General features: G+C 46.7%; 1 protein-coding gene across 1 annotated transcript in view; it reads left to right on the top strand.

The window, feature by feature from the left end:
• Window positions 1–15,476, top strand: part of GPATCH11 (G-patch domain containing 11) — a 1,168,394-nt gene that overhangs the window by 52,379 nt on the left and 1,100,539 nt on the right. The window contains exon 5 of the mRNA XM_029594426.1: window positions 3,169–3,259. Within this exon, the coding sequence (XP_029450286.1) occupies window positions 3,169–3,259 (91 nt within the window). The remainder of the gene's footprint in view (window positions 1–3,168; window positions 3,260–15,476) is intronic.

The following is a 15,476-nucleotide window of genomic DNA, read 5'->3' as shown; positions in this document are numbered from 1 at the left end:
CTTCAGTCGCAGGAGAGATCTGAAGTCCTTGGGCATTGATGCCCTCGTGCAGGAATGGCCAGAGGGTGAGTTGCTGTATGCCTTTCCCCCATGGCCCATGTTGGATAGGGTGATTTGGAAGATCGAATGTCACAGGAGGATGGTGCTTCTGGTGGCACCAGATTGGCCCAGGAGACCATGGTATGCAGATCTGCGAAGGCTCTTAGTGGATTCTCCCTTCCAGCATACAGGGATCTGTTGTGGCAGGGACCTGTTCTTCATGAAGATCCGACTCGATTTTGTTTTACGGTATGGCCCTTGAGAAGGCTTACTTGCTGAAGCGTGGATATTCTACTGCGGTGATGGCCACCTTGCTGTGAGCAAGGAAGTTTTTCCACTCCTTTGGTTTATGTGTGTGTTTGGCAAGTGTTTGAGGCTTGGTGTGAAGATCAAGGGGTTGTTCCTCGTTCAGTTAAGATCCCACTCATTTTAGTATTTTTGCAGGATGGATTGAATAAAGGGTTGGCCCTTAATTCCTTAAAAGTACAGGTAGCGGCTCTTGCCTGTTTCGGGGTCAGGTGAATGGTGGACCCTTGTCGGCTCATCCAATGTGAGCCGTTTCTTGAAAGGAGTGAAACATCTTTGTCCTCCCTTGCCCTGATTTTGGATTTCGTAGTGGGCCTATTTTTCAACCACTAAGTAACCTTCCTTGAAAATAGTGTTTCTTGTACCAATTTGTTCTGCGTATAGAGTTTCCGAGCTCCAGGCCTTGTCTTGCTGGGAGCCATTCCTTTGGGTGACTCTGGGGGCAATACAGCTACATACTGTTCCTTCCTTTTTGCCAAAAGTGATTTCAGATTTTCACTTGAATCAGTCCATTTCTCTGCCATCTCTGGATAGGGAGAGAGTTGCAGAAGGATATCTCCTGTTGTGGTCCTTGGATGTCAAGATGCATATCTTGAGGTATCTAGAGGTTTCTAAACCTCTTAGAAAGACGGATCGCCTGTTTTTCCTCCACAGTGGAAGTAAGCAGGGTGAACTGGCTTCACGAGCTACAATAGCTCGCTGGATTAAGGAGAGGTAGTCATGGCCTCATATATGGATGCTGAGCAGCAATTGCCTAGTCAGGTTAGGGCTCATTCCACTAGGGCTGTATCATGGGCGGAGGTTAGATTGTTGTCTCCCATTGATATTTGCTGAGCTGTGATGTGGTGCTCCTTACACATCTTTTCAAGGCCTTTACACACAGCCTTTACACATGCGGTTTTGACTGGACCGTGGGCAGTCTCCCGCCCTGTTCAGGAGTAGCTTTGGTGCATCTTACTTGTTCTGAACCACCTGTCTAAACGCTAAGAAATGAGAAATTACTACTTAGCATATAATTTCCTTTTCTTTAGTATAGACGGATGGATTCACCTTCCCGCCCTTGGCTGCCGGCGGGTTGTGCTGTTGTCCTCCTCTGTAGCTGCGTGTTTCCAGGGGTTACTGGTAAGTGTTAGTCCAGTCCCTAGACTAGTGTTTGTTTATTTATTTATTTAAGTTTTTTTATATACCAACATTCAAGACAATAGTCCCATCATGCTGGTTCACATGAAACAGGAGTGCAAAATAAACTTAAACTTGAACAAATAGTGCGGAAAAAGCAGTTACATGTAACAAGGAAAAATAGAACTTGGAGTAAGAAGGAAAAGTGTTAATACATTCATTGTCTGAGCTCAGTATTTTCTGTTGGCTGAGTGCTGGAATGGTTATCTGTTAATAATCAACTTTTGTCAATCTGTCTACAGTTAGCTTTTGCAGAGAATACTGTGACGCCAGCTTTGCTCTGTCTCCATCTGCTGGTAGAGGTGCCTAACCCACTTGTTCTGGATCCATCTGTCAATACTAAAGGAAAGGAAATTATCAGGTAAGTAGTAATTTCTCATTCTGTGTACACAGCTCACAAACAGAGGGAACATTGATTAGCACGCTTGTGTTTTGTAGGCTCATAGGGAGATTCACCAAAAGCCATTTTTGTGTTTGCTGTAATTAAGAGGAGTGCGTGTGAGAAAATAAAAATTAAAAATAAGTTGTACATTATATATCTGAAAGCAAATTATAACACAGGTGAAATCCTGCAACCAATCAGAAGCCAGGGATTCCTTGCTATTGCTGTGTACTAATCCCCCACAAAGTTATGAAGATTGTCTTAGTAACTGTGCCAATTAGTGGTTTCTGATTGGACAAGAAGGCTTCATGAACTAATTGGTTACAACACATACCTCATCCTCCTCTTCATACAGTTACTGTAGGCACCACAATTTTCCAAAGTAGATCCTTGTGGTTGTAAGCTGTTTGCTATCTCATAGTGCTCTTTTAATAGCTGCAAATGAACTTAGAAATAAGTTTCCTATTCCCTAATTATAGGATAGATATTCAACACCTAAATGTCTAAGTAAGTTAGCCGGATAAGTCTTATCTGGCTAAATTACAAGGGATGTTCAGCAGCATGGTTATATATCCAGCTAAAACTAGCCAGAAAATTATCCAATTAACTTTAGCTGTTTTATGTTCATTTGAAAATTTATCTCTCTGATTTCACCTTGTGCAGGAGATGTTAATTGTATCATGCGCCGAAGCTGGTAGCAAGTTTTCTCTTTAAGTAAATCACTGTTTTAAAAATTGTATGTTCTTAATTATTCTTTGCCTCATAGCAGAACTGTGACTTGAAAAGAAAAATATAATCTGGAAAGCATAAAATTCCTTGTCTCAGACCAAGCATTTTCTGATGTCTTGTTGACAAAAAGCAATAGCATAGATGTCTTAGTTTCTCTGCATTTTCGTGATGCAATTGAGGTTGTAATATCACTGAATGGAGCCAAATGAGTCATAAAAGACTCAGTCCCAGAAATTGAGAGCACTGGAGATGGGGACATGAATTGTTTTGGTGAAGTAATTAGTATGAGAATATCGAAGGCACTGCTGCTTTCATCGTGTCTTTGAAACTTATACCTATGTATATTAAAGTTTCTAAAATGGATATGGGCTTCTATGTTGTACAGTGTTACTTTTGTAGAGCTCTATAGTGTTTTCTATTATCTCAGCTCTATTGCTGGTTTTCTTGGTGTTTTAAACAAGCTGTTTAACAAATAATTAATCAACCAGGTCCAATACTGAACTCTATACAAACTTTGTGTTTTAATTTTGTAGAATGAGGTTCAAGAATAAGCAAGAAGAGCGAAAGGTAGAAGGGGACCTTAGAAAAAGTCAAAAAGCCTGTCTTCACTTGGATGAAGAAAAGGTAAGCCCTAAAGTATTAGTTTTAAAGCAACCTGGTCTCCTACTTACAGCAAAGAATGGGCATGCTGATGTCAGAAGGCCAGGACACAGAAAAGGCACAAGATGGCATGGCTCGTCCATTGGAAATTATGTACCAAAAAAAAACACTGGGATTGCAATCCTAGCAGAATTGAAGAGAACACAGAAGTTGTGATCTCCTGGGATATTCCTATTCCAATTAAGAGAAAAATCAATGTTAGAAAACCAGACATAGTGGTAAGGAAGAAAAACACAAGAACGGCATTACTGATAGAGGTGTCAGTACCCAGTGGCTATTCTGTGGATCATTAGAAAAAGCAAAACTCTATAAGTACTAAGAGATGCAATAAGAAAATGTGGCAGAAAGATACAGAAATTGGCCCAATTATATTGAGTACCACAGTCCAGATTAAGAATTCTAAGTGCACTTTTACATCCTGTGAACTTCAGGAGGCTTTCTTTTTTGGCACAATGCAAGTCTGAGAGATTGAAATCTTTCCTAACATATCCTGGCTTACGAACAAGGTTCATTCCTAGCGAGGTATCTGCAAAACAAACTCATTTGGAGGTAAGAGGTCTCACTATAGTAAGGCATCAGCCACCTTGACACGTTTTGACATGTGCTGGCCGTACAGCTAAAACCAGTCAAGCAATTGAATTAGCATAAGTTTGAAACCTGTGAGCAGCCAGCTTTTTGCTAATATGCCAGCCTTTTGAATCATTCAGACCCCCCCCCCACCCCACCCCCAATCTAGCTCACAAGTACAGACAGACAGTGAAAGAATTGCCTGGGGGAATTGAAATGGTCTAAAAGGTGAAGCTGTTTGTTACGAGGTGGGAACATTCAAATTTCAGTAGGATGCTGTTATATTTGGGGAGGAGGAGAGTACTGCAGTCCTTGTGTGGGGAGGGATTAGCAAACAAGTAATAAGACAGACAAGCTTTTTGTTTTTAGGTTCAAAATGTTTTATTCTGTTCATTAGAAAACAAACATCACTTTAACAAACAACCAAGAAGCAAAAACAGAAGAAGCATGAAACTAATTAATTACAAACAGGGGGTGAGTAAAGTAAACTGCCAATAACATAATGCAGACAAAACTAGACACAACTAGGATGAAAAAGTAGCAATCTGATCCCATTTTTTCTTCCTGGTGGAGTTGTACTTATCCATAGCAGTGAGTTCAAATTTAGAATAAAGGCACAAAGTATTCCACCACAAGTTCATGTCCAGCCTTGTCTTTCCTGTTTTGCAGGACAAGTTTAAGTGCAACTAATAGCATAACGTCCAAAGGTCTTTGATCATGTTGTGAGAGTGGAATGTCCAATGCCAAGGATTTCAAAATGATAACCTTGAAGGAAAGAAATTCCCAAATCTTCTCCCAGAAGTCCCATAGATATAACAGCCAAGCTCCTTGCTGCAAGACCAACATAGCTTTTCTAGCATATAGATAGATGGACTCAGGACCAGTGGGTTATGCTTCCCTGCCAGCAGATGGAGACGAAGCAAGCTGACATCACAGTATATATACTCCTGCAGTGACCATAGCCTGCCAGTATTCTCCATCTCCAGCAGATGGTGGGTGGGCATCTCCCTGTGGGGATTGCTTTAGACTTTGGAGGGAGAAATTTAAAAAAAAAAAAAAAAAAAAAAAGCCCCCCTCTCCTGCGGTGATACCAGATGGTTAATCCCCCAGTTGAGAATTCCTGAGGTGATTTCCGTGGTCCTTCAGATGTGTGCCTTGGTCTGGTAGCTGGTTTTCCTGGCGTGGACTTAGCTGATTGTACAGCATAAAGGCAGTGGGCTCAGGAGGCCGAGCGTGGTGGTGACGGCACATGCCCTCCCCCCCACAGCTAGAGACCATCTCTGTACTCGGTTGGGTAGGCTGAGCTCTGGTAAGTTTAAAAAAAAAAAAAGAAGTATTATTATAAAGGCAGAGACAGTGTAGAAGGGTTTTCAGGACTTGTTTTCAGGACTTCCTCCGGTCTCCGTGCTTGGCACGCCATTCTGACATTCTGACATTCGTTCATTCCCACTCCCATGGGTGTTAGAGGAACTGGGCAGCTTGATGGGTCAAGAGGCCCCGGGGTCTAACAGGGGTGGGTTAGGCCTTGCAGTTAGACTTTATTCCTGCACACCGGGTGGTAGGCCGCGGCGGCGTTTTCGCGCGCTTCTGTGCATGCTTTACTACCCTCTACAGGATGTTGGTGTGCACAGTGTACTCAGTTTTGGGCACCCCTTTTGTGCGCACAAAATTTTCTCCATTGGTAGTGCGCACAGTTTGTGCGTGTGTTTTTTGCGGAACTTTCTTTTGGGGTGCCTAATTTTTGTGTGCGTAAATTTTTTGTGCTTGAGAATTTTCAGCGCAAGCCGGCTGGATGCACATTCTCCGTCGGCTGTGCACTAATGACACCGGTGAGCAAGAAACCTAAGTGCCTTTCTCTCTGTGTTGCCTGTCATATTCGGATATCTCAGCCTGATGTGTCCTCTTACTTGTGCTAACGCTGTTTAGAGTCTCAGGGAGAGTTGTCTTCTTCTGATTTCACTAAGCCTGGATCCTCCCAGCCTGATGGTGGACCAGTTAAGGATTTGTCTGGAGGTACTCTGGGTCTTGGAACTTCCTTGACTGGTTCATCCGCAGGAGAGGGCAGTTCAGTGGGCCTTGCTCCAGTTCCTTCTGGGTTTGGCCTGGATCCTGCTTCTTTTTCTTGGGTGGAGTTTTTTCAGGGTTTGCAATCCTTTCTTCAGGCTCAGTCTTCAGCTTTGCCTAATCCTGTCAGGTTTGAACCTCAGTCAGTGGCCCCTCCCTCTTCCAGTCCTACGTTTAAGCGCCGGAGCATGCCTCAGTTCACTGCAGGTATTCCCGACAGGAATCCAGATGGCATTGATGAGGCATATCCTGACTCCCTTGAAGACAGAGAAATTCCTCCGGGACTGGAACCAAATCAGACCATGTTGCGGTTCTTTCATAGATAATAGATAATAGAAGGACTAGGGGGCACTCCATGAAGTTAGCATGTGGCACATTTAAAACTAATCGGAGAAAGTTCTTTTTCACTCAACGCACAATTCTGGAATTCGTTGCGAGAGGATGTGGTTAGTACAGTTAGTATAGCTGTGTTTAAAAAAGGATTGGATAAGTTCTTGGAGGAGAAGTCCATTACCTGCTATTAATTAAGTTGACTTAGAAAATAGCCACTGCTATTACTAGCAACGGTCACATGGAATAGACTTAGTTTTTGGGTACTTGCCAGGTTCTTATGACCTGGATTGGCCACTGTTGGAAACAGGATGCTGGGCTTGATGGACACTTGTTCTGACCCAGTATGGCATGTTCTTATGAGATGAACTGCCGGCCTTGATTTCCCAGACCTTTGAAGATGCTTGGGTGTTCCTGGTGCAGATTCCATGTCTGAGCCAAAGAAGAATCCCATGTTGGTTTCCTTGCATAAAGCCTCTTGGTTATTTTCCTGTTATGGACTCCATTCAAGAATTGATTGATCTTGAATGGGGCACTCCGGAGACAAATTTCAAAGGGAGTTGGACATTGGAAGGCCTGTACCCCCTGGATCCAGCAGTGAGAGAGCATTTGCGTTTTCCAAAAGTGGATGCATGGTCTGTACCCTTGGAGGGAGGAAGGGCCTTGAAGGATATGCATGATAGTAGGATTGAGGCCATCCTTAAGCAAGCCTTTGAAGCAGTGGCAATGACTTTATAATAGCTTCCTGTTGCGTCCTAGTGGCACGATCCTGTCTGCTTCTCTCTGAGGAACTTGATGATTCTGGAGTGAATTCCAGAGAAGTTATAGAACCCACTGCTGCCTTTTTAGCAGATTCAGGCTGCAATTTGGTCCCTACCTCAGCCAGAGGAGTGGCTTTGGTGATAGCTGAGAAACTGGTCAGCTGACCCGACCTCCAAAGCTAATCTTACGAGAATGCCCTTTAAAGGATCGCTTTTGTTTGGGGGAGAGTTGGAGAAATTAGCCAGTAAGTGTGGCGAATCTCCTGTCCCTCTTGCTGGAGGATAAGAAGCAGTTGCAGCGCCCCTCTGGTATGAGGGGTCATCTCTGGGGTTCCAAGCATTTTTGTCCCTACAGAGGGTTGACCTTTCAGGGGACTCAGCCTTTTGGTAGGTTTCAGTCCTTTTGTCCCAGACAGCCCAAGAGAGGAGCGGACTCGGGTGGCGGATCCTCCCAAGCTTCCCAATGAAGATTTGCTGACCCACCTTCAGGAACAAGAGAGAGTGCAACGCGCCTCTTTTATCAGAGGTGGGTCAAGATCACATTGGATCAGTGGGTCCTGGAGGACCTCTGGATGTATTCATGGTGTTCCCTTGCCACTCCCTGCAGAAGAAGCGGGCAGTGGAATCTACGCTTCTAAGGCTCCTCTGGCTGAGGGCTGTGGTTCCAGTGCCTATGTCTCAAAGTATGGGTCAATATTCCATTTATTTTGTTGCGCCCAAGAAAGGCTCCTTTTGCCCCATCCTGGATCTCAAGGAAGTCAACAGTCATTTGCAGGTGACTCATTTTCGCATGGAAATCTTATGCTCGGTGATAATGGCCGTGCAGAGGGGGGAATTTCTGACCTCCCTGGATCTGTCCGAAGCCTTCCTTCATATTCCCATCTGTTTGGAGCATCAACGTTTTCTGCATTTTGTGGTGTTAGGGCGCCGTTATCATTTTCGGGCACTGACATTTAGTCTAGCCACAGCCCCCAGAATGTTTTCCAAGGTTATGGTTGTGGTAGCGGCAGCATTGAGAAGAGATGGAATGCTGGTACACCCGTATTTGGACAACTGGCTGATTCAAACCAAGTCTCTGGAAGGAGACCCACCTGGTGACCCACAAGGTGAACTCCTTGTTGCAGGAGTTAGGTTGGGTGGTGAACCTGGCCAAGAGCAGTCTTCAGCCATCTCATTCCTTGGAATATCTGGGTCTTCGGTTTTACACGAGGCAGGCCAACATTTTCCTGCCGGAAGTTCAGATTCAGAAATTGATGTCACAGGCACATCAATCAGTGAGCACTATATGCCCGACAGTGTGGTCCTATTTACAGGTGCTTGGTTTAATGGCGGCAACCCTGAAAGTGGTACCGTGGGCAAGGGTGCATATGCATCCTCTTCAGCGCTCCCTGCTGTATTGTTGGAAATCGCAGTCTCAGGACTATTCAGTTCTGCTCCACTTACCGATGGAAATCTGCTCTCACCTTCAGTGGTGTTTGCAGGAGGATCATCTGAGAAAGGGTGTTTTCTTGACCTCCATGAACTGGTTGATACTCCCGACAGATGTGGGTCTCCAGGGTTGGGGAGCTCACTGTCGGGAGCTAACAGCCCAAGGACTCTGGAATGGAAGCCCGGGCGGTCCAGTTGACATGCTTGCAGTTCAGCCACAGACTGCAGGATCAAACGGTCCGAGTGATGTCGGTCAATGAAATGACGGTGGCCTACATCAATAGACAGGGAGGAACCAAGAGCCAGCAAGTGTCGCAGGAATTAGACCAACTTATGGAATGGGCAGAAGGACGTCTACAGATGATCTCGGCCTCTCACATTGCAGAAAAAGACAACATAAGAGCAGACTTTCTCAACAGGGAGAGTCTGAACCCAGGAGAATGGGTTTTGTTGGACGAGGCGTTCCAGTTGGTAGTGGATCTCTGGGGCTTTCCATTCTTAGACCTGCTGGCAACGTCTCGCAATACGAAGGTTCCTCGATTCTTCAATCGCAGGAGAGATCCATGGTCCCTGGGCATAGGTGCACTCATACAAGACTGGCTGGAAGCCAGGTTGCTTTATGCCTTTTCTTCTTGGCCCTTGTTGGACAGGATAGTTTGCAGGATCAAAGGCCACAAGGGGATGGTACTCCTTGTGGCATGGGATTGGCCCAGACAACCATGGTATGCAGATCTGTGAAAACTCCTGGTGGAGACCCCCATTCGTCTTCCGCTGCACAAGAATCTGTTGCAGCAGGGATCTGTCCTTCCCAAAGATCTGACTCTGTTTTGTCTTACAGTTTACCCCTTGAGAGGGCTCGCATGTTGAAGCATGGATATTCTTCTGCAGTGACTGCTACCTTGCTCCTCGCTCAGAAATTTTCCATTTCCTTGGCCTATGTGCGGATTTGGAGAGAGTTTGAGGCCTGATGTGAGCATTGAGGTGTTTTTCCTCGTTTGGTTAAGATCCCACTCATTTTGGAATTTTTGCAGGATGGGTTAAATAAAGGATTGGCCCTTAAGTTACAGGTTGTGGCTCTTGCCCTTTCAGGGGCCCAGCGAATGGTGATTCCTTATTGTCTCCTCATGTGGCCCATTTTTTGAAGGGAGTGAAGCATCTTTGGCTTCCCTTGAGTTACCAGTTCCATTGTGGATTCTTAATTTGGTGTTGGAATTCTTGGCAGGCCCTATGTTCCGACCGCTGCATAGCCTTTCCTTGCTGTTATTGATCTTAAAAACAGTGTTCCTGGTAGCTATATGTTCTGTGTGTAGATGAGCTGCAGGCTTTGTCTTATTGGAAGCTGTTCCTTCGGGTGACTCCAAGGGCATTACAGCTGTGTACTGTTCCATCCTTCTTGCCTAAGGTAGACTTGGGATTTCATTTGAATCAGTCCATTTCCTTGCCATCCTTGGATAAGGTCAGGGATATGGAGAAGTATTGCCTCTTGCATTCCTTGGATGTCAAGAGACATGTCGTGTGATATCTGGAGGTTTCTGAACCTTTTGGAAAGACAAATTGCTTGTATGACCTTCATGGTGAAAGGAAGCAGGGCAAACCAGCTTCGCAGGCTACATTAGCTCATTGGATTAAGGAGGTGATCATGGCTGCGTATATGGATGCTGAAAAGCCATTGCCTACTCAAGTTAAGGCTCATTCCACTAGGGCTCAGGCAGTGTCATGGGTAGAAGTTAGATTTTTGTCTCCCACCGACATTTGCCGAGCTGTGACTTGCTCCTCCTTACACACTTTTTCCAGATTTTATTATCTGGATGTGCAGGCCCAGGAGGTTGCAGTGTTGACTGGACCGCGGGCAGCCTCCCACCCTGTTCGGGAGTAACTTTGGTACATCCCACTGATCTTGAGTTCTTCTGTCTACACTCTAGGAAAGGAGAAATTGCTACTTACCTGATCATTTCGTTTTCCTTAGTGTAGACAGATGAACTCAACTTCCTGCCCTCGGCTGCCAAATGATTGTGTCAATGGTCCTCTTGTGGGGCTACGTGTTCCAGGGTATTACTGATAAGTGTTCATCCAATCCCTAGATTGGGGTACATACACTCCTTGCTTGAGTTCATCTTTTCTTGTTGGTTGAGTACAGTAATGGTTGACTGTTTTTAATCAAGTTTTTTGCTAGTCTGTCCACAGTTGCTTTTGAAGAGAATACTGGCTGACTGGTGTCATTGCAGGAGTATATATACTGTGATGTCAGCTTGCTCCGAATCCATCTGCTAGCAGGGGGAGCATAACTCATTAGTCCTGAGTCCATCTGTCTACATTAAGGAAAATGAAATTCTCAGGTAAGTAGTATTCTCACAGGACAAGCAGACCCACATAAAGTCTGTGTTATGTGTCTAGGTCGCGAGCACGATGTCTTGGCCTGCACCAAATGTGCCCTTATGACACCAAAAGGTCGCAAGGCTAGAATGGAGAAGATGGAACTTCTATTCCGTGCTCAAACCCCAACTCCGTCCATTGCATAGACATCGTCAGAACCGGCACAGTCAACTTCGTGCCAGCATCGACCACCAGCGGGTGACCGTCAGGCATCGATGACATCTCAGCCTTCGACACCCTCTACTCCCCCTCAGGACAGAGGGGATCGTAGAGACAAACATCGCCATCGACACCGTAAGTCTCGGACCACAGAGGGAGCAAAATCATCGACCTCGCCATCATCCGAGCCACTGTCGAAGAAACCCTGTCCAGAAAAGGCACTGACCTTTTCGGCGACCAGGTCACCGAGGCAACCCTCACCCGACAGGGGATCGAGAGCCGCGACTCCGCCTTTAAACGATGGTCCCCTCCGGCTATACCTCTGCCTCCTTCTTCTGTTCCAGAGCTGGGGCTGCTTGCTCCAGGTCTCCGAGAAGAACTGGACCGGATGGTTCAGGAGGCCATCGACAAGGCGATGCAACGACTCCAGGTTCCTCCGGTACCGATTGGCGGAACCGACCACCGACCCGATTCCAGCAGCATTGGCACTGCTGCTCTCCAGGATGGAAGCGCTCATCACCGCTTTTTTCCACCGATGGACCCCGGGTCCCCGATGGCTCCGGTGCCCTCCCCGCTTACTCTGTCATCAGGAGGAGAAACACCGTTTCGCAACCCTCGATTGCGTCCTCACCACTGATCCAACCATCTGTGCCGGTACGTCTGTCGGCGCCACAGAGTCATCCATCGATGCCGGTGCCTTCGATGCCTTCATCGGTGCCTCCGATAATTCCTTCGGAGCCTAGGCCAGGACCTTCAAGTATCCTACCATCCCGTCCCCCTCTAGTTCCTAGTGGGACAGGTGCTGATCCTTATGATGCCTGGACTGATGATTCCTCGCCAGACACCGATGATTTATCTTCACCACCTTCACCCACTGAATGTAGGAAGCATTCTTCTCCTGAGGACCTCTCCTTTATAAATTTTGTGAAGGAAATATCTGAATTGGTTCCCTTCCAGTTGCACACTGAACAGGATGACAGACATCAGATGATGGAGTTGCTCCAATTTTTGGATGCTCATAAAGAAATAACCTCCATCCCTATCCACCAGGTTCTTCTAGATCTCCTCAAGAAGAACTGGGAACATCCTGGATCCATTGCTCCAGTCCATAGAAAGGCTGACACTACCTACTTGGTGCAGTCAGCTCCAGGCTTTCAGAAAACTCAACTGGATCACCAATCTGTAGTTGTTGAATCTGCACAAAAGAAAGCAAAGAGATCAAAGCCTCACACTTCTTTCCCCCCTGGCAGGGAACAGAAGTTTCTAGATGCCATCGGACGCCAAGTATTCCAAGGCTCAATGCTCATCTCCCGGATTGCCGCTTATCAGCTTTATATGACCCAATATAATAGGGTCATTTTCAAGCAGATACAAGACTTGACTGATACCCTGCCTCAAAAATTCCAAGATCAGCTTCAAACCCTAGTAAACAAGGGTTTTGAGGCAGGGAAGCATGAGATTAGATCATCCTATGATATCTTCGATACTGCTACCAGAGTGTCTGCAGCAGCTATTTCGGCAAGGAGATGGGCCTGGCTCAAGTCGTCTGACCTTTGCCCTGAGGACAAGACAGGTTATCTGACCCACCCTGTGTTGGAGATAATCTATTTGGAGAACAGATTCAACAGACAGTGGCGGAACTTAAGGACCATCATGAGACTCTGACAGCTCTCTTTGATTCCTCCTGACTACTCTTCAAAACAGCCCTTCCGAAAGGACTCCAAGAAGTCCTTCTTCCAGCCGAAGAAGTCCTACCCGCCACCAACAAGATCCTGTGCCACGAGACCTTTTCAAAAAGCCCAGTCTCGTCAGACATGGAAACAAAAGCCGCAAGCAGTTCCCCAACCAGGGCCTGCTTCGGGTTTTTGACTTACACCTAGAGAGCAGCAACCAGATTCCACTGCCTCACATACTAGTGGGAGGTTGATTGTGCCACTTCCACAACATATGGCACTCAATCACCTCAGACCAATGGGTACTGGCGATAATTGCTCAGGGTTACCATCTGAACTTTCTCCACCTCTACCGACTTGGAGAACATCCGATCATTCCATCCTTCTAGATCAAGAGGTCTCCCTCCTTCTCCAGTCAAAGGCAAAAGAACCCGTACCCTACTCTCAGCACGGACTAGGGTTCCATTCTCGGTACTTTCTAATCCCCAAAAAATCGGGAGGCGTTCGTCCTATCCTGGACCTACGGGCCCTCAACAAGTACCTCCAGCGAGAGAAGTTCAAGATGGTAACCTTAGGCTCACTTCTTCCTCTTCTACAAAGAGGAGACTGGCTCTGCTGTCTGGACCTCCAGGACGCATACACTCATATTGCGGTAACCCCATCTCATCGCAAATACATGAGGTTTCTAGTAGGCCCCAAGCACTATCAATACAGAGTGCTTCCATTCGGCCTAGCATCTGCACCACGTGTCTTCACAAAAATGCCTCGTAGTAGTTGCAGCCTTCCTCAGGACCCAAGGTGTTCACGTCTACCCCTGTCTAGATGACTGGTTAATCAGGGCTCACACTCAGCAAGCTGCTCTGTCGTCCCTCAATCTAACCTTACACACTCTAATTTCATTAGGATTTCTCGTCAACTACGATAAGTCCTACTTAGCCCTGTCTCAAACCTTGTCGTTCATTGGGGCAGACTTGGACACCTTGCAGGCAAAAGCTTTTCTGCCTCGACAACGAGCTCTCACTCTCGTGTCTCTTGCTCACCAGCTGCAGTCTCAGCACTCCGTGACTGCACGCCACTTTCTCATCCTCCTGGGACACATGGCGTCCTCAGTTCAGGTCACACCAATGGCCCGTTTGGCCATGAGAGTCATGCAGTGGACTCTAAGGTCTCAATGGACTCAAAGCATTCAGCCCCTGTCGATCATTGTCCACGTAACAGACTCACTCCGTTAGTCTCTTGCCTGGTGGAAAAATCAGACCAATCTCCTCCAAGGCTTGCCCTTTCAGGCTCCAGACCCTCAAATAACTCTCACCACTGATGCTTCCAACCTCGGCTGGGGAGCCCATGTGGCCAATCTGCAGACACAAGGATCTTGGTCTCCAGAGGAAGCCAAACACCAAATAAATTTCCTGGAGCTTCGAGCAGTAAGATACGCTCTCAGGGCATTTCAGGATCACCTCTCAAATCAAGTTATCCTGATCCAGACGGACAACCAGGTGGCCATGTGGTTCATCGACAAACAAGGGGGCACGGGCTCCTTCCTTCTGTGTCAGGAAGCTGCGCAGATATGGGCGGAAGCGCTCTCCCAGTCGATGAACCTCAGAGCCACCTGGTTACCGGGAGTGGACAATGTGTTGGCAGACAAGCTGAGTCGCATCTTTCAACCGCACGAGTGGTCTCTCAACCCCCTCGGTGGCGAACTCCATCTTCCAACAATGGGGATATCCTCAGATAGACCTCTTTGCGTCCCTTCAAAACCGCAAAATAGAGAACTTCTGCTCTCTCATTCGCAGCAAACACTCTCAGCCCAGAGACGCATTCTCCCTCTCGTGGACAGTCGGTCTGCTTTATGCATTCCCTCCACTTCCTCTTCTCTCGAAGACTCTTGTGAAGTTATGTCAGGACAAGGGAGCTATGATCCTGATAGCACCTCACTGGCCACGCCAAGTGTGGTTTCCAATACTGCAGGATCTCTCCATTTGCAGGCACATTCCCTTAGGAACGGACTCGCTCCTAATCACTCAAAACGATGGGTGCCTCCGCCATCCCAATCTTCCCGCCTTGTCCCTGATGGCATGGATGTTGAAAGGTTAATCCTTCAACCACTTAACCTTTGTGAACCAGTTTCCCGTGTCTCGATTGCTTCACGAAAGCCTTCCACAAGAAAAGCTTACTCCTACAAATGGAACAGGTTCACGTCATGGTGCTCTTCTCAGTCCCTTGACCCCTTTACCTGTCCAATCACGAAGTTTTTGGACTATCTCTGGCATTTATCAGAGTCAGGTCTAAAAACTTCTTCCTTTAGAATGCATGTCAGTGCAGTAGCCGCTTTCCATAAAGGTATCGGAGATGTTCCTATCTCAGTACAACCCCTGGTAACACGTTTTCTAAAAGGCTTGCTTCACCTCAAGCCTCCACTGCATCCTCTTGGGACCTTAACCTGGTTTTGGGTCGGCTCATGAAACCACCATTCGAGCCTCTTTACTCTTGTGAGCTTCGATATCTCACATGGAAAGTGATTTTTCTTTTGGCAATCACTTCAGCTCGCAGAGTTAGTGAACTACAGGCCCTAGTTACCTATCCGCCTTACACTAAACTTCTGCAGGATCAGGCGATACTTCCGCACTCACCCTAAATTTTTACCTAAGGTAGTCTCGGATTTTCACCTCAATCAAGCCCATCATACTACCTAGCTTTTTTCCAGGCCCCATTCCAACCCAGGAGAGCAGGCTCTGCGTACCCTAGACTGTAAACGGGCTCTAGCCTTCTATCTAGACCGTACAACTGCCCACAGGAAGAGCACTCAATTGTTCGTCTCTTTGCACC

Source organism: Rhinatrema bivittatum, chromosome 3 (assembly GCF_901001135.1).
Source record: "Rhinatrema bivittatum chromosome 3, aRhiBiv1.1, whole genome shotgun sequence".
Taxonomy (NCBI): domain Eukaryota; kingdom Metazoa; phylum Chordata; class Amphibia; order Gymnophiona; family Rhinatrematidae; genus Rhinatrema; species Rhinatrema bivittatum.
The sequence above is the reverse complement of the archived record's forward strand: the minus strand, read 5'-3'. Positions and strand labels throughout refer to the sequence as shown.